Source organism: Lepidochelys olivacea (assembly GCF_965140295.1).
Source record: "Lepidochelys olivacea isolate rLepOli2 genome assembly, chromosome: 1".
Taxonomy (NCBI): domain Eukaryota; kingdom Metazoa; phylum Chordata; order Testudines; family Cheloniidae; genus Lepidochelys; species Lepidochelys olivacea.
In genome coordinates, this window is record NC_140411.1 from 9,452,995 (window position 1) to 9,478,553 (window position 25,559).

At 52.5% G+C, this 25,559-nt stretch overlaps 1 protein-coding gene across 1 annotated transcript; it reads right to left on the reverse strand.

Moving 5' to 3' along the window:
* Positions 1–657: 657 nt before the first annotated feature.
* On the reverse strand, positions 658–18,030 carry LOC311514789 (short transient receptor potential channel 2-like; the record flags this gene model as incomplete). Its single annotated transcript, XM_084617480.1, has 12 exons — positions 658–2,476; positions 3,480–3,612; positions 3,861–3,930; positions 6,481–6,608; positions 7,579–7,771; positions 8,453–8,545; positions 12,055–12,217; positions 12,918–13,118; positions 14,684–14,858; positions 15,558–15,722; positions 16,176–16,379; positions 17,113–18,030. 12 exons carry the CDS (start codon positions 18,028–18,030, stop codon positions 2,103–2,105), a joined length of 2,817 nt encoding a protein of 938 aa, XP_084473606.1. The 3' UTR covers positions 658–2,102.
* Between the last annotated feature and the right edge of the window lie 7,529 nt (positions 18,031–25,559).

The window sequence follows — 25,559 nt, forward strand, 5'->3', positions numbered from 1 at the left end:
TAGCCAGTGTTGCAAGGTATTTACGTGCCAGATATGCTAAACATTCATATGCCCCTTCATGCTTCGACTTATAGGCTCTAAAGCTGAGGCCCCATTGTTTTGGTTTTGACTGCAGTTATGTAAAAAAGAAAAATCTACCTTTGTAAGTTGCACTTTCACAATAAAGAAATTGCAGGACAGTACTTGTATGTTTCATTCCCCTCATATCATTTCTTTTATCTTTTTTTTTTACAGTGCAAATATTTGTAATAAAAAATAATATAAAGTGAGCAGTCTACACTTTGTATTCTGTGTTGTAATGAAATCCATGTATTTGAAAATCAGCAGGTCACCTGATTCACAGCCCAGGGCCCTCACCACTGGATCTAACTTGTCACTCACCAGATCCTGCATCAATCTGCTCACAGTGAGTCCCAGCTGAGCAAAAAGGGTTGGGAGATGGTCTTCCAAACCAAGCCCCTACCTTACCCTGCAGCCTCCACTCCCAATGGAGATCTTGCTTTAGGACTGCAGAATCCACTTGTGCAACGTTAGAACCTTCCCCAGTGACAAGTGACACAGCAGTGCAAGACAGGGTTGCTGTATTTATTGGGACGAAGCAATAGTTTATTCTACAATGTGAATACAAGGTGTTAAAGACACAAAGCGGGGCTTGATTCACTCCTGTTTCCACGGTGAAATAAGATATTTATTAGACCCTTCCATTGTGCATTGTTTTAAAGACCCAGGCAGAACCTAGTAAACTTTCTGGGGCTACAAATAACAAGTTACGGATCAGAAACCAGGACAGAGCCTGTCTGAATATTACATCTTCTAAACTTCCCGACAGCTCCCAAGCTTCAGGAATCTAGCTAGTCAATCTTCTATAGCAGACACAGCTGGGCACTAACTAAACTGGCGTGAGAAGTGTGCTGAAGGCTTTGATCCTAAGCCCACTGACCTCCATGGAAATGTTCCCAGGAGCACACAGAAGCAGAAGAGAACCCAGCTTGACACTCAGATCCCAGTGGGAATTTGTGGAGCTGGCGATTAGAGGAGGAAAGGAAAAACCCAAAGCAATATATTCTTCTTATCGCAAATTGAACGGTTTGAGCTGGAGTCATTAAGCCACAACAAGCATGGATTCCCCACCCCCAAAACAAACACACAGACACACACACGGCCAGTCACGTGTCGGAGCAGAACCACACTTCAAGGCTGCAGCAGCCTGGGTTCATTAACTGGCTACCTCCTGATCACAGAACTGCACCTATAACAAACTATGAGCAAGATCTCAGCTGGCAGGCCAGGAAGGCAGGGACTGGTTTCGGTGTCTCTAGGAGTGCCCTTGATTTCCCTCCCAGACGACTACATGGGACAGTCTATACAATAGCTGCACACAGCTCACTCCGCAGCCTGTCTGTCCTGCTCTAGCATCACATGGAGCTGGACCCTAGAGGAGAAGTCAACCCCCCCTCCGAGCACCCTGCAGCACTCCCAGCCTGGCCCTGCGCCAGGATCCCCAGCACGACAGTGCCCTGTGCTAGTCCTGTGCCACTGGGCTAGTCCCCTGCTCAGACACGCTTCAAATAGATCTCCTGGCCCCTGCTCTCTCTATCTCCCTTTCCACTGTGACCGAGGCAGCCCTCGATCAAACAAGCAATCACTGTCAGTCAGCTGCCTCATTGCACCCAAGAGGGGGGAGCATGTCAGTGGTGGGTACAGTGGGTGGAGGTATTTTCTCCGGGGCTCTATATTCAAGTTGCAGGGGCCCAGTTTGTAACACCCAAGGACTTGACATAAACATTGACTCAAAGTAAAAGAAACCTAGCTGGTGCTACAGCCCATCTGCCTAATGACTGGGCGGGGAGCTCGGCTACCCAGGCATTGCTCTCCATCAAAGCAGCTGCCTGGTGGACCAGGAGCCTGACTGGACCATCAGCCATGCTTCAACCCCCACCCCGTGTGGGAGAGGCAGCGAGCTCCCTGCTTGCTTGGGCTGGGGCACAAGCCAGCAGGAGCAGCATACAACGTGCTTTGGGATCCTTCGGCTGCACTAGACGTGATGGGCGTGGCTGTTATTGCTTGGCTCCAGACCGCCGTGGAAACGCCGCCCTGAGCTGCTAGAGGCTGGGGCCAGAGTCGGCTTCCTCTGCTGGATGGGAACTCGGGTCCTCTGGCTCTCCAGCTCGGTCCCCCTCCCCAGGAGACATCTTGTGCTGGGGGCCAAGGGAGAGCTCCTCGGGGTAGGGCTGGGGGTCGCTCCCGGCAGCCCTGTCCTGGTGCACCATCACTTGGGCCGGGGAGCCCGGGCCGGAGCTGCCCGAGGGCTGGCTGAAGTTCTGGAAGTTGTCCTGGACCCGCAGGACGTATCTGTGCAGCGGGCTGGCCCCGTCCAGAGGGCTGGCGGGGGCAGGCGGGCTGTGATGCAGGCACTTCACCTCCGCATGCAGGCGCGACACCGACTTGTTCAGCTCGGTGATACGGTTCCCCAGGTCTGGGAACGAAGCACAGGCAGGGCCAGGTGAGCGCAGGGCTATGGGGAGAGCCCGCCCGCCTTGCACCCACCGCAGCCCACTGGTAACCATCACGCCTGCTCGGCGAGCGGCATCCTTGTGCATCTCGCCTGGGGGCAGCCCCAGGAGCAAGGCTGGCTTACTGGCCCGATTCTGATCTCAGCTACGCAGGGGTAAATCTGGAGTCACTCCACTGAGCTCAATGCAGCGGCTCTGCTTTTACACTGGTGTAACTGGAGTCACTCCACTGAGCTCTGGTTTTACACTGCGGGAACTGGGAGCCTAGTACAGATTACATCCGTTTCTAAATACCGGAAACATTTTCTCTCTTAGGGCTCAAGAGCGTTCATTAGATTCAAGGATCCCCATCTCTGCCCTTAGACACACCCACATGTGGAGCCAGTTCTTGGGGTGGACAAGCAGTGTGGGCACGTTGGGTTCCAACTTCCAGGAGCCACTGTCCTTCTACCACATGGGTCATCCACATGGACCTTCTGCAGCATAGCACAGACCATTACTGCCTGAGCTAAAGGAGTAACTCCACTAAATGGCAGCAGTAGTAGGCAGTTATCCTTCAGGGAAATGGCCACTAGAAGGGGATGTGGCCCACACTTTGCTGACATGTGACACCTGCTTCTTCCTGACCCTCATCCTGCCCACCCTCTATTTCTCCTTCCCTCCCTTCCCCACTGTATTATGGAGTCCCAGTCAAGCCCTCCTCATTTGCCAGGGTGGAGGGGGCTCTCCAGAGCTACCAGACAGAGTCACAGAGTTTAAGGCCAGAAAGGAGCCTAGATCGTCCAGTGTGAGCTGCCATGTATCACAGGCCACCAGCCCCTCCCAGCAGCCAGATGCTAAGCCCAGCAACCGAATGAGACTAGAGTATCACAGCCCACAGCAGACTAGGCTTGACGTGCCACGGGCAGAGAACAGGAGGGCCCGAGGTTCACCAGTGCCCAAGGCCCCGCACAGTGGCAGGGTTACCTTTCCGCCTGCTCTCCTCAAACTCCCGCGTGGCCGTGTCGACATAGCGCTGCACCAGAGCCTTGATGACCTGCAGCCGATAGGTACGGCGGCTCTCCCCGCCCAGGCCGACGTCCTCCAGGGCGGTGTTAGCCTGAAGAGGGTGGGAAACAGGGTTACACGGGCGCCGGATACCAGCATGGCTTAGCATTTACCTGGCATCTTGCAACGCCTGGGGGCTCGCTCGCCCTCTTCAAACAACCATTTTACAGTCCAGGACACGACTGGAAAAGAAGTTTGCCATGGACTCCAGGGGAGCACAAGGCTGAGGATAAAGCAGTCTCAATGCCAAGGTAACTTTCCCCAGGGCTCGGTCTGCAGACAGACAGACAGGGAACTTACGATGGTGGGAATCGGGGGGTAATCCGGTTGTCTCTTGGGTTTGGAGCAGCAAATGAACCGGAAGATGCCCCTGGGGAATGCAAAAGGACACGTCATTGGAAAGTACAGCCAGCCCTGGGGATGCTACGTTAAAATCTGAATCCAGGTCCAAAGGAATCCAAAATCTGGGGGAGTCTGGAGCCGGTTTCTGGTTCTGGCCCAATGGAGAGATGAGTCCTAGCCACAATGTTCAGATCCAAACCATTCCAGGATTCAGGTTCAGGCCCATCATCCTTCAGAAGAGATTTTATCCCCTAACTTTTAACCTTGCCAGCTACCAAGCCGCAGATCTGAGACGGTCTGCTAGCCCCAGCTGCACTGCGGCCAACAAGCCATGAGAACTAGAGCCCACGGGAACAAGCTTCACTCCGCAGTGAGTCTTTTCAGCGAGTGCTGGGCGCTGGGCTGCAAATAGGAGCCTTTTAGCAACTGCCTCTTTGTTAGGATTGCCACCTTTCTAATTGCTGGTAACCGGCCCCCCAAGGCCCTGCTCACCTCATCACTTGAGGCCCCACCCCTTCTCCACCTCTTCCCAAGGCCACATCCCTGCCCTGCCTCTTCCCCCAAGACCCTGCCCACCTCATCCCTTGAGGCCCCGCCCCTTCTCCACCTCTTCCCCCAAAGCCCCGCCCCAGCGCTCACTCCTCTCCCGCCCCCCCCCCACGTCCCAGTCAATTGGTAGATCATCTCAAGTTGCTGCCTGCAGGTAGGCGGTGGCCCCAGCCGAGCAGGGGCTGTCATGGGTTAACAACCTGGCGCCTCCCCCCACCCCGCGGAAACCGGACTTTTGGTTCAGTGCCCTTTAGGGTTGCCAGGTCCCCTTTCGGACCTGACTTTCCGCCGAGCACTTGGCAACCCTAAACGGCACCCAGACCCAGAAGCCAAAAACCGGATCATCCGGGTAAAAGTCGGATGGGTGGCAGCTCTACTCTGTGTCTCTAACGTAGGCAAGAGCCAGTGGGAGGCAGCAGTGTTTTCCGTTATCAATGCAGCCAATGCCTTCCTCTCTGGCTGCATGGGGACGTGGGCGCTGAAACATACAACGGAACCGGCACGCTCGGTAGAGCGCAGACAGACAGACAGGGCCAAAGTCACCCCGAGGGCAGCTCTCGGGGAGTCAGCCCGCAGCATGGCACAGTTCATTCGCTCAGTCACAGCCAGTGCAGGGAGGAGGTGACATTGGCGAGCCCGATACAGGACTGACACCACGGCTGGTGCTGGCTTCCACATTTTAAACAGGACGTTGGAAAATCGGAGAGGGTGCAGAAACAGCACAAAAATGATTCAGGGATTGGAGAAAACGGCTCACCGTGAGATACAGAGCTCGCTCTGATTTTAGCTCGTCAAAGAGAAGGAGGGGAGGTGACGTGATTGCAGTGTATAGCTACCTTCACAGGGAGGAAATACCAGGTAGAAAAGGGGTCTTTAATCTAGACAGAAAAAGAACCAATGGCTGGAAACTAAAACCAGACCAAATCAAATTAGCAATAAGGCCCAAATGTTTAACAGTGCGGCTGATTAACCATTGGAACAAACTCCCAAGGGAAGTGGCAGATTCTCGGTCTCATGAGGATTGTCTTCCAATGGGACCAGATCCCTTTCTGGAAGATGCTTTAGTGGAACACAAGTTATTGGGCTTGGTACAGGGGTAACTGGGTGAAAGCCTCTGCCCTGTGCCATACAGCAGAGTCAATGACCGGTCCATGGCCCGGCGCCAGTCCCTGAGATTTCCCTGACACACGGCAGCAAGCCCGTCTCGGGTATCGAAAAGGTCAAGAAACACTGCCCTACAGGAGTCAGACTAGATGATCTAATGATCCCTTCTGGCCTTCAAATCTAGTAATATCTGAATCATCTCCCTTAACCCGCTGCACCAAGGGAGAAGCTTTTCCTTTGTGGAACACTCCAGCGTTCCCTGCATTAGTTCCTTTCTCCAAACCTGTCTAGGTCTCCTCAGGAGAAAGGGTTGACAAACCGCTAGGTACGTTTGGAGAAACATTTCAGAAGAAAAACAATTATTTACTTGAAATCATTCGTGAAAACTTTCCAAATGTTCCACTTTAATGTTTTCCCCACCCTTTTGCCACTGAAATGAGGAGGAAAGGGAGAGAAAGAAGGAAAAACCAGACAGCAAAAAACCAAAACATTTTCAGTTTTCAGGGTTTTTTAAGTCAGAAATAATCTGAAAAACTTCTACAAAAATAACCCACCATAATATTTTCCTCACAACTTGTCATAGTTTTAAAAAAAAGGGCATTTCTGGTTGAAAATAGATTTGAACAAAACCAGTTCAGCCAGCTCGGCTCAGAAGTGACTCTCTTTGCAAAGCAGCTGATCCCCAGAACGTGAAACGCCAGTGGCTAGATGGCCTGGTATCTAGGGCCCTGGATGAGCACTCAAGAGATGTGGGTTCAAGTCCCTACTCCACCACAGACTCCCTGTGTGACCTTGGGCAAGTTACTTTGTGCCTCAGTTTCCCACCCGTACAATGGGGATTATCCTGGCTCGTGAGGCTGAGCTGACTAACATCTCTGAGCTGCTCGTGTACTAGAGCGACTCGTTGCCGCGGCGCGGACGTCACCTGACTGCGTAGAAGAGGGACTTTGGCGTGGGAACGATGTTAAACGGTACAGGAAGCGTAAGGCCCTCCCTGAAGTAGGACAGGTAGAGCTTGGAGCGGGCGAACTTCCACTCCACGTCCGCATCGTTCTGAAAAGCAAACACGGGGGAAAAGCAGGTTGCGATCTACACTGGGGCCTCCTGCGTTGGGCGGCCATCAGAGACCTTTGGGGCCTCGTGTGATCTTCCCACCCGCTTTCTAGAAGCCCCACGGTCGCCCCCATTCCCTCAGAGCACAGCCAGCTGGTCGGTCTCATGACCTGCCCTCTCCCCTCCACTTTGGTGCCATATAACGGGTGAAATTGTATTGAACAGCATCGGCACAGGCAGGGGAGAGGGACAACTCTATCACCGGGGAGAGCCGGGGGGCTGAGGCTCTGGGATGGAGGCCGGCTCGGATCCTGGGCACCAGCTGCCCTGCGGGGCGGAACTCAACGAGATCACAGGTGTGGCACTAGCTAGTCCAACACCTGGGCATCCCCAGCTGGTGGGTGGGGCCTGATCCACTTAAGGAGAGCACCCAGGGACCCTTCTCCAGCATGCACCAGCCATTGGTCTGCAGCCGGGCCAGGCAGGAGCAGGCTTGCTCAGGGACGGTGACAGGAACGTACTCTCAAGGCAAAGGACACATGCTAGGCCCAGTGGGGAAGCTGGCATCACTGCAAGAGCGAGAGCTGTGCCCAGTGCAGGGTCGTCAGCAGAGGGACTCATATGGACCTGCTGCACAGAGGGGAATTTCACCCTTGTACGCGAAGGGCCTCCAGTGAGTGTGTAAGGGAGAAATGCAGCCACTTCTGGGGTGGGGCACCACAGCCCTCTCGACAGCGCATAGGAATACGACAAACAACAGGGACTGCATTTTGATGGGGCCTTGGGGGAGGAAGAAGGAGGGAGATTTAGGGGAGGCTGAGTGGAATTGCCCAATTGCTGGTTATTTTAACAGCGCGGGGAGTGCCAGGGAGAAGAGAAGCTGCGGAAGAGGAGGCCTATTCCCCACGGGGTCACTCTGCTCCAGGGCGGGGCCCAGGCGCACTCTGGCGGGGCTGCCAGCGGCCCTCACCTCGATCTTCTGGAAGGAGTTGGTGATCATGGCGATGAGCATGTTGAGAAGGACGATAACCATGATGATGGTGAAGATCCCATAGAGCGCCCGCCCCACAAACTCCGCCAGGGCATACTGGGGCATGTCCACCACGCTGTACTCCTCCATCCCGAACATGGTCCAGAACAGGAACTGGAACGTCTCATTGAAGCTGACAGAAAGGGGGCAGCAAAGAGTGGGGCCTGGTTACAAGCCGGGCGTGCCCCACCCTAACAAGTGTGCGAGACAGCCCCAATCCTGACCCCACTGACATCAACAGCAGCTCCCCAGGTGATGCAGGATTGGCCTGTGTGTCCACTAGATCTTCCTGGGCAAGTCCTAACTGCTACAGGACCCTTCAGAAGACACTTGCCAGCACCCACCTGGGCCCCCAGGAAGGTTTGCTTGAGATGCGGCCTATATTTTCACCCCATTATTCCTCGTTAAATCCCCACCAGCGCCCCACACAACCCCGCTCCCTCCCGAAGTGCCGGGACATCCCAAACACTTGATCACATCCCCTCTGAGTGCTCATCACCGTCTTCAGCTCCTTTCATTCTCCCCATAGACCACTCCCCACAGGGTTCCTCGGAATCCCCTTCTACCGATAAACCGTGCCTCCCAATTCCACCACAGGCTTCATCAGCAGAGCACCCCAAAGTGCTGCCCCATGGCTCCCCGCTCACGCTACAACCCCCGTTCACGTTGCTGGCGTGTGCCCAGAGAGGGGCCAGGGAATCGCCTGGATAGGGCAGGGACCTTTGACCCTTTCTCTCAGCCTCAGGCATCGCGATGCAAAGCATCTGGCCCAGCCGGGAGGCCCTGGGAGAGCCCTGGATGCGCGAAGCCGTACTTCCCCAGCCGCTGGGACTCCTGGTAGTAAACGTAGGTGTTGTTGAGTCCGCACAGGAACGCGGTAAGAATGATCATGAGGATGAACATGAACCTGTGGGGGGAAAGCCCAGAGAGGAGATCAGAGAGGCAGGGAGCCATGGGGCCTGACCTAGAGGACCCTAGTCTGATAAGCCCTGTTCATCGTGGGGATGTGTCCAGTGCACAAACCCACCACTGCCCCCACCCCCAGCACCGCCACAGTCTCAGCCAGCCAATTACCCCTCTCACCCTTTGGTACGTTGACACTATGGAGACTGTGCCGGCATCCATAAGAGCGGCCAGAGTGGGTCAGACCAAAGCTCCACCTAACCCAGTATCCTGTCTTCCGACAGTGGCCAATGCCAGGTGCCCCAGAGGGAATGAACAGAACAGGTAAATCATCCAGTGATCCATCCCCTGTCGCCCATTCCCAGCTTCTGGCAAACAGAGGCTATGCATGCCATCCCTACCCATCCTGGCTAATAGCCATTGATGGACCTATCCTCCATGAATTTATCTAGTTCCTTTTTGAGCCCTGGTATAGTCTTGGCCTTCACAACTGTTAGGGGGCTTTCCCTTTAGCCCCTCCCCTGGTTCTTGTCATGCAGACAGAAAGCAGAAGACCAGAAGTCCGAAGTTCAGACAATATGATGTTTATTGGGGTTAGTTCCAAGCAAGCATGTCCAGAGCTCTGTGCATTGTGTGAAGAAATACTTCCTTTTGTTTGTTTTAAACCTGCTTCCTATTCATTTCATTTGGTGATCCCTAGTTCTTGTGTTATGAGAAAGGGTAAATAACACTTCCTGATTTACTTTCTCCACACCAGTCATGGTTGTATAGACCTCTATCATATCCCTGCTTAGTCGTCTCTTTTCCAAACTGAAAAGTCCCAGTCTTATTAATCTCTCCTCATATGGCAGCCGTTCCATACCCCTCATAATTTTGGTTGCCCTTTTCTGAACCTTTTCCAATTCTAATATATCTTTTTTGAGATGGGGCGACCACATCTGCACGCAGTATTCAAGAGGTGGGTGTACCATGGATTTATATTAGGGCTGTCAAGCAATTTAAAAAAAAATAGATTGTGATTAATCGTGCAATAAAAAAAAATCACAATTAACATTAAACAATAATAGAATCCTGTCAAATAATAATAGAATCCCATTTATTTAAATATTTTGGGTGTTTTCTACATTTTCAAATATATTGATTTCAGTTACAACACAGAATACAAAGTGTACAATGTCCACTCTATATTTTTATTACAAATATTTGCACTGTAAAAAACAAAAGAAATAGTATTTTTCAATTCACCTCATACAAGTACTGTCGGGCAATCTCTTTATCATGAAAGTTGAACCTACAAATGTAGAATTATGTACAAAAAAACCTGCATTCAAAAATAAAACAATGTAAAATTTTAGAGCCTACAAGTCTACTCAGTCCTGCTTCTTGTTCAGCCAATCGCTCAGATAAGCAAGTTTGTTTACATTTGCAGAAGGTAATGCTGCCTGCTTCTTGTTTACAATGTCATCCGAAAGTGAGAACAGGCGTTCGCATGGCACTGTTATAGCTGGTGTCGCAAAATATTTACATGCCAGATGTGCTAAAGATTCACGTGTCCCTTGATGTTTCAACCATCATTCCAGAGGACATGCGTTCATGCTGATGACGGATTCCGCTTGGTAACGATCCAAAGCAGTGCAGACCAATGCATGTTAATTTTCATCATCATGAGTCAGATGCTACCAGCAGAAGGTTGATTTTCTTTTTTGGTGGTTTGGGTTCTGTAGTTTCCGCATCTTGGATCAAATGCTGTAGCTATCTTAAAAATTTCACATTGGTATCTTCTTTGCATTTTGTCAAATTTGCAGTGAAAGTGTTCTTAAAATGAAGAACATGTGCTGGGTCATCATCGGAGACTGCTATAACATGAAATATATGGCAGAATGCGGGTAAAACAGAGCAGGGACATAATTCTCCCCCAAGTTCAGTCACAAATTTAATTAACGCATTATTTTTTTAACAAGCGTCATCAGCATAGAAGTATATCCTCTGGAACAATGGCCGAAGCATGGAGAGGCCTATGAATCTTAAGCACATCTGGCACGTAAATATCTTGCGATGCCAGCTACAACAATGCCATGCAAATGTCTGTTCTCACTTTCAGGTGACATTGTAATTAAGAAGTGGGCAGCATTATCTCCCGTAAATGTAAACAAACTTGTTTATCTGAGCGATTGGCTGAACAAGAAGTAGGACTGAGTGGACTTGTAGGCTCTAAAGTTTTACCTTGGTTTGTTTTTGAGTGCAGTTATGTAACAAAAAAAACTCCTATATTTGTAACTTGCACTTTCACGATAACGAGATTGCATGACAGCACTTGTATGAGGTGAATTGAAAAATGTATTTTCTTTTGTTTATCATTTTTACAGTGCAAATATTTGTCATCAAAAATAATCCAAAGTGAGGGGTGTACACTTTGTATTCTGTGTTGTAATTGAAATCCATATATTTAAAAATGTAGAAAAAACATCCAAAAATATTTAATAAATTTCAATTGGTTTTCTAGTGTTTAACAGTGTGATTAATCGCGATTAATTTTTTTAATCACGATTAATTTTTCTGAGTTAATCACGTGAGTTAACTGCGATTAATTGACAGCTCTAATTTATATAGAGGCAATATGATATTTTCTGTCCTATTATCTACCCCTTTCTTAATGAGTGCCAACGTTCTGTTCGCTTTTTTGATTGCCGCTGCACTCTGAGTGGATGATTTCAGAGAATTGTCCACAATGACTCCAAGATCTTTCATGAGCGGGAACAGCTAGTTTAGACCCTATGCCACCGCAGCTCTACCAGCATAACCCTACAGCGGAGATGAGGCTGTCAGCCACAGAAGGGGTTTTCCCTCGCCGTAGGAACACTGCTTCCACGAGCGTTCTTCCCTGGACCTAGGTGGACCTGTGCCTGGGGGTAGGCTGGCACAGGGGTCTCGGTCAGGGGGGTGGGTTTTTTTTTTCACACCCCGAGCTCTGATGTACCTACAGCAATTTAAGTGTAGACCAAGCCGTGGATGTGGATCCACAGGGACGGGGCTAAGACATCCTGCCAGAGCAACATGCAAGGCAGCTGCCAGTGGATAATACGGGGTGCTAGCCCCCTAGCCCATTCCCCCAGGACACCCCGATAGCCAGGTGGAGGGACATGTCCCCTGCATGATTTCAGGCTGTGAGGGGCTCGCACAGCAAAGCGAACGCTGCATTCTGCTGGGCCTCTCCAGTCCTATTTCGATCCTCAGCCTGTGTCTGTCCCCGTAGTGTCGTAGCATGGGCCAGCAGCGCGCACCGCCAGCGGCCTGCGCTAGATACGCCGTGGGGGATGGGGGGAGAGGACCTTCTCTCTGGGCCTGGCTTGTGACATCAGCGAGAGCAGATGGTGCTTAGCACCACGTTACTGGGAGGCATTCACGCACCGCGGCCTGGACCCACCATCTGGCTCCATTTAGGGACGGTCTGATGGGGCCACAGGGTGGGAGGCGACCCCAAGGTGAAGGGGGTGGAGGGGATTCAGCCCCTACCGGCTCATGTCGTCGATCATCTTCCCGATGGAGATCTGCAGGGTGCCCAGGGACTCATGGGCAGGCAGGATGTAGGCTAGGCGGGTGAAGCTCAGCATGCTGGTCACCGCAAACAGCACCTCGGCGACAAACTGGGGGTCTTCAGGCTGCCACTCGTGCCGTCCTGCACACGGGGAGAGGAACCTCAGAGACACAGGGCAGGAAAGGCAGGGGGACCTTCATTGTGTGGCCTAGTGGATAGGGTATGGGGACTGAGGGCTATTCCTGGCTCCGTCACTGGCCTGCTGGGTGAGTCCTTGTCCTGCCCCGTGCCTCAGTTTCCCCATCGGTAAAATGAGGATAATGACACCAACTTGCCATATAAAAGTGCCTATAATTGTCATTGAGCCAGTAACTTGCAGCTGAACGTGCTGCTTGGGGTCTGGAAGGCTCCGGAGGGAGGAAAAGGTCCGGCCGTAAGCTGGAAAGGGAAATCTTTCAAAGTAGGGTATGCGGAGGTTTCATAGAGGGGATGGGACGGCTTGGGGGGGTGGGGGTGGGGCGGGGGCTGGGGAAATGATCCAAAGCCGGTCGCAAAGCCACTGTCCCTGCCAGCACTGACAGGCCTCCTTGTTGGTAAGAGGCCAAGGAGCGAATAGGCCACAGAGAGCTCCTCTCCCCTGGAGAGAGGTTTGTCTGCGGGGCAAGGCCGAGGCCCATCAGTGGGGCAGGGTGGGGTGAAGCAAGGCCATGCAGCACCCATTCGGGGGATGAACGTGTAGCACTAGACATGCCGAGCGGGAGGAGCGGGGCCGGGCCAGCAGCTGGAGGGGGCAGAGGGAGGCCGAGATGAAAGCCGAGGTGCCCCAGCCGCAGCTGCTCACCGGCTCTGGTGAAGTAGTAGCACCCCGGCGAGGAAGGGGCGTCCAGGCAGTGCAGGTGGCCCCTCACGGCGACCAGCACCCGCAGCGTGAAGGAGGCCAGGTACAGGCTGAGGATGACGATGTCCAGGTAGTTCCACAAATCCAGGAGGTAGCTGCGCAGCCCCTCGATCCACACCTCCTTGCACTCGTACCAGAAGAAGCCTGACCGGGGTGGGGGGGCAAAGCATGAGCACCAAGCCCCCTCGGGCAGATACCTCCCGAGGGGGTGGGTTGGATTCAGCCTCTGGGCAGAGTTTCCCCCTCTGCAAATCGGGGGGGGTGGGGGAATCATCCTTCCTTCTTCCCCCTCTTGTCTGCCTTGCCTCTCTGCCCCATCAGCTCCCCCGGGCAGGGTGTTCATACAGCACCCAGCACAGCGGGCTCCTGATCGCAGCTGGGGCCTCCACAATAAAAGTCATGACGACCCCTAGCGATGCCCCCATATGCCCCCCCCCCCCAATTCTCTCTCCCCACGTGGGGATTCGCACACTGGAGAGATCTGCAGGCCGCTCCCAGACCCTAGACCGACCCAGCACCCAGGCTTGCCCCCATGGGGAGGGTTTCACCATTGACTGCAATGGATGCAGCATCCGGCCCTTAGTTCTCTTATCCCATCCCCATAAGAGATGGGATAAGAGCCCTTTCACCCGCATCCCTGCTCTTCTCTGAATCCCCTCCCACTGCCTGCATCCAGACACCCTTTGGGCACCGGTCTGAAAAACAAAAACAACCCCGGGAGCAGGTAGCCTGCGGCAGGCAATCACTTCTGGTGCTCACAGGCAGATTCCGACCCTAAGGGCTCAGCTCAGCCTGTTCCAATGGGAGAGTGCGGCTCCCTTCAGAGCTAATGATTATCGCATCGTACCACGGCCAGGGAAACCATCCACCCAACTCATTCCTGTCGAGCCAGCTCCACCCAGCTGTTTCTCTCTTCCCCAGAGCCCTGGGGCCCTGCACGTACAGACAGTGTCGCCTGCTGGAGGCTGATTTCCCTCCCCACGTCTATCTGCCCTGAAACCTCCTGTCTACGTAGGAGCTGAGAAGACTTAGGGACACAAAGCCCTGCTGGGGGCTGGATTTGGGACTGAAGATTATTAACAGCAGCTGGCTTCAGCGCGGTCAGTGAGAGGTCTCGGTCCAGTCCCAGGCAGGCGCGCGTCCCCCTAGGAACTGCCACAGGCCCCGTGCTGGCCGGCTCAGCAGAGGCGACAAAAATTCGATCAACCCTGGAGGGGGAAACCCCCTTCACGGCTCTCGAATCGGCTCCCGCTGCTACACATTGGGATTCAGGGGTGAGGTGGGGGGCTGTGCCCAGAGGGATTCAGAGGTGGGGGAGCTGTGCCCGTAGACATTCGGGAGGAACTGTGCCCAGAGGGATTCAGAGGCGGGGGGCTGCACCCAGAGGGATTCGGGGGGGCTGTGCCCAGAGGGATTCAGAGGTGGGGGAGCTGTGCCCATAGACATTCGGGAGGAACTGCGCCCAGAGGGATTCAGAGGCGGGGGGCTGCACCCAGAGGGATTCAGAGGTGGGGGGGCTGCACCCAGAGGGATTGGGGGAGCGGGGGGGCTGCACCCAGAGGGTGGGATTCCCTGGGGTGCAGACAGTTGACACAGGGCCTAGACATCCTGCTTAAGACAGCAGCGGCCACCTGCTTCTCCTTGAATCCTGTGCTTTTGTAGTTCCCTGCCAACACCCCTCCCTGCCAGGCATTCTTCCCGCAACCTACCAGCCACCCAGAGCATGTGCAGGGAGTTCTCCCACAGGGTCTGATTGCGTCCCAAGAAGATGTGGTGCTTCTGCTCCAGGACTATGGACTCCGCCAGCAGGAAGATCAGGAACCAGAAGTACGAGGCCGAGTGGAGGAGGAACTTGATCACTGGGATCTTTAGCATTTTGCCAACCTGCCCAGGGATGCACAGGCAGCGTCACGCATCAGAGCTGCAAAGAGTCCCACGGCTGCCGATTTCTGGAGGGCAGAGGCCCACGGCCCCACACTCATCCTGGCCTGCGCTGGGACCCACTGAGCTCACTGCGGGGGCTGCACAGACGCAGCAACTGCCTCTCCTTGGGCCGTCAGCACCACCACACAGAGCTAACGGAGGGACTCTATTAGCAGACAGCAATAGTAGGCTGTTACCCTACAGCGAAGCTGCTGCTAGCGGAGGCCACGACGCACGCTTAGCCAGTGTGTTGTGCAAGGATCTCCCCGCGCAGATCGGGGCCCAATATCAACATACAATTGAGCAAGGGGGAAGCATAAAACTCCCCCTACGTGAGCATTTGCAGCAGCAAATCGGACACGCTGGAACAATGGAGAATGAACTCAGAAGGGGTACAAATATGGGGGAGTTCAAATTCATGGGATATGGGTGAATAATTTACACCCACACACTGTTGGCTCAGTTCTAGGGAGAGAAATTAGTAGAATTGCAATCAAGTTTCCATGGGCACGTAGGGATTGGCAGCCTGGATAAGACCCAAGGTCTCTCTAGCCAGTCTCTCGTCTCTTGAGGGTCCAGAAGGAGTGTCAGAACCCTGCAGTAGCAGATGTAGACTCTGCCCCCTTGTTGGGTCCCATCGTGGCCTGGAAGGCTGCTCACCCGCGACTTCGGGGCAATCCAGTACAACAAGCACAGAAGGGGCACGGTCAGGAAGATGGAACAGGAGACAAAGAACTTCCAGAGCGTGTTACTCCCACGCCAGCCTGACAGGTTCCCGCACCAGATGGACGACAGCACTTGTTGGCAGACGGGATGGGCAACAAACTGATCCAGAAGGACACAGGGGGAGGAAGTCAGTTAGGTGGGAACAAAAATATTTATAACCACCGGTAGCTTTCTGTTGCCCCAGCCCTTTCAGCCCAAAAGGTCCCAAAGCCGTACACAGGGATGCTGCCTCTAAAGAGCCCTCACCTACCAGTGACATGCAGCCACCTCTGGGGTGGCACATGGTTTAGCTGCTGCATAGCTTCACTAAACAAAAGCTACGGGCATGGGGTGAAAGATGATCCCACATCTAAGTGATATTTAAGGGGGGAATTTAGAGAGGAATGGTGCACCCTGGAACCAGGATTCCAGGGTTCACATCCTGACTCCCGGATGACATCTCATCTGAAAGACTGTACCTGCAGCATCCCCTAGTCCTCCACTGGGGTATTGGCTCAGTGCTGAGTGCTGCCTACGGACACCAAAGCCTCCTAGTCTCCTTCCTGGACTCACCCTCTTCTGGTTGTAGTTGACGGCCAGCCGGAGCCGGGCAAGGTTGGGGATGCCCTCCTCGAAGGCCTGGCTGTCCAGCTTCTCCTCCTCCTCGCTGTCCCCCAGGTCATTCAGCACAGCTGTCACCTCGCTCTGGTTACGGCACATCCCCAGCAGCTCGAAGGCAAACTCCTGGCTCAGCAGCTCCAGGCTGAGGTACTCTGGCTGCAGGAGGGAGACAGGTGGGAGGCAAGGGGGCAATACTTGAGCAAAGGTCCCATCACCTTCTACTGCTGCAAGGGTTTTCCTTGTGCCCTTTGTCTCTGGTTGGTCATGGCTTTGCCTCCGCCTCCTTTATTCGTGCAGGGGGCTGGACTGGGTGACCTCTCAAGGTCCCTTTCAGCCTTACATTCTATGACTGTATGACCGTAGTCAATAGGGGCCATTTCTGCGGGGCCCCTCCCATAACAGCACAACAAGGGGTGCTCAGAATGAGAGGGCCACACATTTACATATGTACAATTAACCTGTAGAACTCCCTGCTGCAGGGTGGGAGAGAGGCAAATATCTCAGCCAGGTTCAACAGAGGATTTGGCTCCTGTGGATGCCACGATGCACATGTTTGAACATCTCCATGGAGTAGAATCAGGGGGAAGCAAAAGTCATTCCCCCCCCCCCGACCCCTGGCTCACACTGGGGAGGGACGATGACTGTGTTAAACCCCCAGGGTCCAAATTCAGAGCTGGTAGAAGCAAGTGTAACTCCACTGAAGTCTAGCATGTTGCACCAGCCTACACCAGATGCCTCTCTTCATTCCCTGGGTCCTGCAGACCCATCACCCCACGGGAGGTGGAACCCTGCATTCTGAGTGCAGCACCGTGGCTACCCGCAGAACAAGGACAGACGGAGAGTGGAACCAAGACCCCAGCCTCGGCATGGAGACTGCAGAGAGCCTCACCTTGAACTCTGGCTCCTTGCAGGAGAGGCGCTGCAGTTCCCGGCTGAGCTTGAAGGCCGTCAGCATGGCATCCTCGCTGGCAATGGAGAGGTAGGCCCGGCTGGCGATGCCCTTGTAGGTGTTGATCCGGAAGAGGGAAAACTTGAGCAGGTCATATGTGCGGCCGTTGCTGCACTCCAGGCAGGTGCAGGAGATCTTGTGCGGTCGGGGGATGGAGTGGCCTTTCTGCACCAGCATGTCCACAATCTCATAGAGGTCCTTCTCGCAGGCCAGGGTGAGCGGCGTCACGCCGGGGGCGAAGCGGGCGTTGTCGATGGAGTGGTCGAAGAAGGCCAGAGAGAAGGACTTGATGTCCATCTTGATGCTCTTCTCCTGGTCCAACCGGTCCAGCAGCATCTTCACCACCTGGGGCTGGTTGGTGTCCACGGCGACCAGCAGGGCCTCATGGATCTGGCGGAAGTCGAACTTAACATAGCGCAGCAGGGCCCCGGTGATCTCCCCACTGCCCGTGCGGATGGCCAGGTTGAGGGCTTCCCGCCACGCACGGTCCTCGCCATCGGCCTGCTGCTGCAGGATCCTGTCACTCCCCTGCAGCAGCTGCTGCACCTGCAACAGGTCCCCCTCCTGGATGGCGTCGAGGAGCTCGCTGGGAAACTTCAGCTTCTTGTTGACTATCTCCCTCCAGTTGGGTTGCTGCGAGGGGCAGAGAGTCAGCAGGGCACAGTGGTGGGCAAGCCTCTGTGTAACCCCCAGCTGGAGCCAGGGCTGGGGACCTGGCAGGCTCTCAGAAAACAGCGCACCAGCTCCTTGGAAAGGAGCCCACAAGCTGCCGGAACCCTGGCTAGAGCTGGGGCTTGGGCTGCCTGAAAATGGCAAGCTCCTTTCTGCTGAGCAGCTGAGCAAAACTGATGGTCTCATCAGTTTCACACGTGCTAGTCAATAGCACCCACGGAGGGTCAATTTCACATGCCCTTTCACAAATGCCATAGTGTGGCGGTTTAGAAATGGAATTTTTAGGGATCTCCAGTTTGCCAGGAAATTTCAGTAAATTTGCTTTCATTCCAAATTGGAGCAAACACCAAAATGCCCTGTGAACCCCAGTCCCTGGAGCGTAGCCAACTGCACCCAGGTATTCTGAATTCCACCTGCTGCTCTAGCCACTAGAGCACTTTTCCTCCCAGAGAGGAGCCCAGAGGTCCTGAATCTCAGTCGCCTGATTTAGCCATCAGGGCATATCCCTCCTATGAGTAGCTAGTAGCATCCTGAGGTCTGCAGGGCGGGAGTTCCTGGAGAACTCGCAGACTCATCTAACCTGGATGTATCTGGCTCTCAGTTACGCTGGAGTGAAGCCAGAGTCGCTCCATTGAGGTCTGTGGAATTACTCCAGGGACGTACCTGAGAGCAGAACCCAGCCCCTCCCCACAGCGGCCACTTGGTTGGAGCTACCCAACAATGAATTTGGCTCAAGGATACAGACTGGAGCTTCTGACATCCAGTGGTTCTTTCCCATTTAGGAAGGCCGGGCTGCTGCTGCCAGAGGGAGGCTGGGCTGGCTTGAACTTTCCCTTCTGTCCCCCATACCGTCAGCCCTTGCCACCATTGGATTGTTGTTATTTTTTTTAACCTCAGCGCTAAGAGGCCCTCAGTGAGATCCCAGGCCCCCCTGTGCTCAGCGCTGTACGTACACACAGCAAGAGCCAGTCCCTGCTTCCGAGAGTTTACAGCTTAAAGGGACAAGACAGAGAGAGGAAGCTGAAGCTTTATTCTTCCCCTTTACAGATGGGGAGAGAGATTAAGGGACGTGCACAAGGTCTTGCCCCCACAGCCAAGGCAAACCCCTGTCCAGGGCCTTGCACACAAGACATCAGAACCCGAGTCAGGGAACTGAAATTCCACCAGGTAGCCAGGCCATCACAGGCCTGCTCACCCACCGCGCTCTCTCCTTTTGGGCCCAGCAGCTCTTTTCAGACCCAGCCTCACCCCCTTGGCTCCTCGCTGCTACTCTCTCTGCAGAGCAGCAGCATTGGCAGGAAGCAGAAGTATGTTGGAATGGGGGATGAGAGAGACCTGTTGCTGGCTGGGAACCTCTCTTTCCATTAATCCTCCCCTTCCAGGCTCAGAGGTTGCAGCTCCCTGCTTAACACAACACATGCTGCCTCAGGAGAAATGTGGTGGTGCTAATTTCCTGCTGGCTAATTAACTCCCCAGGTTTCATTAAGCACGCCTGATTGAATTCACAGCTTGGATATTTCACAGCACCTCGACTGCATTAGAGCCAAATGGGGCTGGAAACCAGCCAGTGATGCTCTTTAAAGAGAAGAAAAACAAGGTGGGGGCTGGGTGATGGGCTCAGGAACAGCTGCTCAGAAGGGCCCTGCCAGATGCAGCAACAGCCTGCGGTGGGGAGAACAGCTCAGAAAACATCTTGCTGGCATTCACAGTGACAAAAAGCTGGGTATGGCCCCTCTAGAGGCTGGTCCACCTGAAGGATAACAGCCTACCACCACTGCCAGCAAATGGAGTCACTGCTTTAGCTCAAGTGGTAGGGGGCTGTACTATACTGTGGCACTGGTATTCTGAGGTTCAAACCCTGCCGGGTGGATGGGAACAGGTTGTATCATTTGGTTCATATCTAAGTCCCTGTAGTGCCCACTGCCTAAGAATATGTACAAGGAACAGAAGAGGTGAGGGGGAATGAATTCCATGGGACTATCTGCACCAGGCACCTGATTGTGAGAGTGAGGCTCATCCAATCAGGCAAGAGAAACAATGCTATGTGACTTCAGCACCCAATCAGAACTAACTCACTCAGCTTGGTAATCGAACATTTGCAAGGAACTAGTTGCAAAGGAACTCTGGCTTGAAAATAATTCAGCCTGTCACATTGGCTAAATGATCAGAGAAGTCAGGAGAGCTAGGTTCAGTTCCCAGCTTTGCATTTGACTCACTAGATGTTGGGCAAGTCACGTCCCTGTTCTGTGCCTCAGTTTCCTCATCTGTAAAAAGAGGGAAATGAAACTCCGAGAATGTCAGAGATCTAAATGGGTTATAGTAGCGCTACACAGAAATGTGGCATGGGGAGATCATTGTAATTAACTCAGCCTTTAAGGCCAGAAGGAATCACTGTGATCATCTATTCTGACCTCCTGCACATCACAAGCCACAGAACCCCAAACTCTGGTTCAGTTACTGACGTCCTCAAATCATGGTTTAAATACTTCAAGTTACAGAGAATCCACCATTTACACTAGTTCATACCAGCAAGTGACCCCCTGCCCCATGCTGCAGAGAAAGGCGAAACCCACCCAGGGTGTCTGCCAATCTGACCTGGGGGGAAATTCCTTCCTAACCCCCAATACGGGGATCAGTTAAACCCTGAGCACATGGGCAAGACCCACCAGCCAGACACCTGGGAAACACTTCTCTGTAGTAACTCAGAGCCCTCCCCATCTAGTGTCCCATCACTGGCAGTTGTGGATATTTGCTACTAGCAGTCACCGATGGGCCACGTGCCATTGTAGGTAGTCTCATCAGACCATCCCCTCCATAAACTTCTCACAGCCCTGAACCTCAGTATACCTCATCTCAGTCACTTGCACATGACATACAAGCAGGTCAGTGGGGAAGGACAGAGGTACAGTCTGGGATTGCAATAAAGCATGTCCCATGTTCACAGGGGCAGCTGCTCAGATGGCTAAGCTGTTGTATCTTTACCTGTCGCACAAACATACAGAGAGAAGTAGCTTTCCTGTTAACCCCAGAGTTTCTGCAGTAGCCGCCGCTTCTTTTGAGTGTGACGGGGTTTGGTTATTAACAGTAACTAAATACACAGGACAAAACATTTATTTTATATTTCTATAGATGCTCCTGTCCAGATGGACTCCAAAGCACTTTGATGTGTAAGATACAGCATCACTACAATGTAGCCACCTCTGGGGTGGAGGGAAGCAGCTGAGCAGAGCACAGTAAAAATGTGTGCATTGCAGGGTGGGGGATATTTTGGATAAGGGTTCCTGAGCAAATCCCCACCACATAGAAGCATGAATTCAAAGCATGTTACCAATATCAAACCCTTAAAACTCACCCCAGGCCTGGGCAGTAGTTCACTGGCCCCATTTGAGAGATGGGGAGATCAAGGCGCAAAAGAGGCAAATGATTTAGCAGCAGAGATGGGATTAGAAGGCAGGAGTTCCTAGCTCCCAGATCAACTGACTGCACCTCCCACCCCTTGGGTCCTTAACACCTAGGTGGAACCAGCAGGATCCAGCCACACACTGTGCACTGCCTGGAAGCCAGTACCTCTGCAGCCCCTTGGAAGGATGAAGGGCTGAGCCACCTGTGATATGATTCAACCAAGGGATTTGAGGGGCCAGACCACGCCTGCTGCGGCTCCATTGATGGCTTGGTCTCGTGCGGTCTCAGACTTGGCGCAGAAACCATTGCCCATCCCGGCATCATCCATGCCTCTCTCTTGCCCCACTCCATCTTTAAATGCTCAAGAGCGCGTATCTAACTGAACCCCAGGGAAAGCCAAGAGCGCAGGGCAGGGGAACCCAGGATATAATGGGGAGGAGAGGTGGTCCTGGTTCCCCAGCCAACTGCATTCCCCTCATGCCCAGTCCGACTGATCCCATTGTGCTTCCCAATCCTTTTCCAACTCTCCTGCATGCCCGCCCAGGTCTAAAGTAGGCCTGGCACAGCTCTGAACAGACCATCAGCTTTTATCAACTCCTCGCCCCAGGGTTCTCCTGCTCCGGTTCCTAGGTCACTGGCTGCTCCACGGAGCCCTACACGGAGCTCTACAGCCAGCTGTGGGGTTGTGGGGAAAGCAGAGGGACCAGGAGAGGGCCTCTCACAAAGCACTCTGAAGATCAGTGGCTGAGAAGCCCCTTAGTGCATGGTCTGTGTGTGCCACCCACGCACCATAGACAGGGTGAGACCTGAGCCAAGGACCCTCTCTAAGGAGCAGCCCCTCTTAAGTGGCCAGCACCATGCTGTTCAACCTTCCTACTGGGCAACCAATTTTCCCTGCTCCTCCTCGGAGCGTTACCCCACATGCGGCCCCAACACTGCGTACAGGACAGGCAGGGCAGGTCTCAGCACGGCAGGGCTGTTACAGAGAACTCTGTTACTCACCATGACGCTCTCCATGGCGAGCCCTGATCAGCAGACCACTCCGCTGCGTCGGCTGCTCCTTGTCTAGAAGCAGCCAGCTGGAGGGAGGGCTGGAGGATGCTCTGGGACCAGGTCACCCGTGGGAGAAGCTTTGGTTCAGAGCCAGTGCTCAAGGCCATTCACATCCACAAAATGAAGTCCCAAACTGTGCTACATCTCAGCCCAGAAAGCTCCAATTCCAGCCCTTCTCCCTCCACCTGGACAGCAGCTGGCGTCTTATTTCCTCCCTCCGTTCGCCCTCCAGAGCTCTGGGAAGAGATGAAGTCTTGTTTGTCCCTGGCACGGGTATGACCAGGTAAGAGCAGCAGGACCCACCTGCCCCTTCTCCAGAGAGCAGGGCCGCTCCAGGCACCCAGAGGGCGAAATTAACGAGGGCAGCAGCAACCGCCCTCCCACGCTGCTGCAGGGAAACTACAGGTGTTTTTCTCTGGTTGTTTTTCTTTCCTCTGTCTGTCAGTCACTTTCACACCCTAATCCTTTCCCTCCAGCAAATGAACTCCTTGCTTAGATGCAACAGACCTCTCCGGAGAGAATTAAGAGGATGGGTTTGGCTGCTGGAGTACATCCCTCACATTCGGTATCCAAGTTTCTCTCAGATTCCAAGACCAGAAGGGATCATTGTGGTCACCTTGTCTGACCCCCTATACAGCACAGGCCAGAAAACTGCCTCTCAATAATTCCTAGAGCAGAGCTTTTAGAAAAACAACCACTATTAATTTTAAATTCGTCAGTAATGGAGAAGCCACCCTGACCCTGGGTAAATTGGTCCAATACACTCACTGTTAAGAATTCAAGCCCTATTTCCAGTCTGAATTTGTCTAGCTTCCACTTCCAGCCATTGGATCATGTTAGACCTTAGGCTGCTGCCAGAGCGAAGAGCCCATTATTAAATATTTGTTCCCCAGGTAGGTACTTATAGATTGTGATCAAGTCGCCCCTTAACCTTCTCTTAGTTGAGCTAAATAGACACAAGGAGCTCAGTCTATCAGTATCAGGCAGGTTTTCTAATCCTTTAATCATTCTTGTGGCTCTTCTCTGGACCCTCTCCAATGTAGCAACATCTTTCTTGACTTGGGGGCACCAGAACCGGACACAGGATTCCAGCAGTGCTCACACAAGTGCCAACCACAGAAGTAAAATAACCTCTCTTCTCCTACTCGAGATTCCCCTGGTTATAATGCATTCCCCTGGTTATACAGGGATTGCATTAGCCTTTCAGGCCACAGCATCGCACTGGGTCCTCATGTTCAGCTGATTATTCACTATGACCCCCAAATCTTTTTCAGAGTCACTGCTTCCCAGGATAGAGTCCCTCAGCCTGGAAGTACGGCCTGCATGCTTTCTTTCTAAATGGAGACATTTAGATGGGGCTTTATTAAATTAACACGGATTGTCTGCTTGTGCCCAGTTTACCAAGCGATCCAGATGTTTCTGTATGGAGTGACTTGTCCTCTGATTTACCACGCTTCCAATTTGTGGGTCATCTGCAATTTTATCAGTGATGATTTTGTGTTTTCTTCTAGGTCATTGTCAAGGTTCCTTCCCCAGTCTGAACTCTAGGGTATAGATGTGGGGACCTGCATGAAAACCTCCTAAGCTTACTTTTACCAGCTTAGGTTAAAATTTCCCCAAGGTACAAACTACTTTACCTTTTGCCCTTGGACTTATCGCTGCCACCACCAAACGTCTAACAGGGATATAATTTGAAAAAGAGTCCAGTTGGAAACGTCTTTCCCCCCCAGAATCCTCCCAAACGTTACTACCCACTTTCCTGGGGAAGATTTGATAAAAATCCTCACCAATTTGCATAGGTGACCACAGACCCAAACCCTTGGATCTTAAGAACAATGAAAAAGCAATCAGTTTCTTAAAAGAAGAATTTTAATAGAAGTAAAAAGAATCACCTCTGTAAAATCAGGATGGTAAATACCTTACAGGGTAATTAGATTCAAAACATAGAGAATCCCTCTAGGCAAAACCTTAAGTTACAAAAAGACACACAGACAGGAATATCCATTCCATTCAGCACAATCTATTTTCTCAGCCATTTAAAGAAATCAGAATCTAACGCATATCTAGCTAGATTACTTACTAAGTTTTAAGACTCCATTCTTGTTCTGTCCCTGGCAAAAGCATCACACAGACAGAGAGAGAGGCTTTGTTTCTCCCTCCCCCCAGCTTTTGAAAGTATCTGGTCTCCTCATTGGTCATTTTGATCAGGTGCCAATGAGGTTACCCTAGCTTCTTAACCCTTTACAGGTGAAACGGTTTTTCCTCTGGCCAGGAGGGATTTTAAAAGTGTTTATCCTTCCCTTTATATTTATGACAGTCATTTATAAAAATCTTAAATCATGTAGGGCCAAGAACCAATGCCTGGGGGCTTCCAGCAGAAACACACCCGTTTGAGGAGTCCCCGTTTACAATTACATTGATACCTAGCAGCCAGCCAACTTTTAATCCATTGAATGTGCACCACATTCATTTTATAGCACTCTAGTTTTCAATCAAAATGTCACGTCATACGAAGTCAAATGCCTTACGGAAGTATATTACATCAACACTTTATCAACCAAACTTGCAAGCCCATCAAAAAAAAGATAAAGTTAGTTTAAATCTATTGTCCATACACCCATGTTGATTTACATTCATTATATTACCCTCCTTTAATTCTTTATTAATCGAGTCCCATATCAGCCGCTCCACTATCTTTGCCAGGACTTACGTCAGGCTGACAGGCCTATAATTACCCAGATCATCCCATTTACCCTTTTTAAATATTGGCCCAACGTTAGCTTTCGTGCAGTCCCCTGGAACTACCCCAGTGCTCCAAGACGTATTGAAAAATCAGCATTAATGGCCCAGGTTGCTCCTCCCTGATTGAAGGACTTCATTCTTACTAGGATCATGTGTCCCCTTGCTGCCTGCAGCCCCCTCCGCTCTGATCTCTCCAGGTCTCTCTAGTTTGGGTTCTGGACACCTGCACGTTTGCTCCCACCTTGTGATTTTGCATCATCTGCAAATATGATCATGGTCGGATTGATGCCAAAGAACGGCTGACAGATGTGAAGCAGTTGCTCAGCAATCAGAGATGTGCTTGGTTATCTTCGTTTAGTCTCTGCAGTCATCTTCGAGCCATGGACTGGCCAACAGCTGACAAAAAACATTCTTGCTTGAAGGCCGACTGCACTATCACAGACAGCTGCCCAGATGCCCTAGCACAGGGGCTGACAAACTTTTTGGGCCACATCAGGGTTGCGAGGGCCACGTCGGTG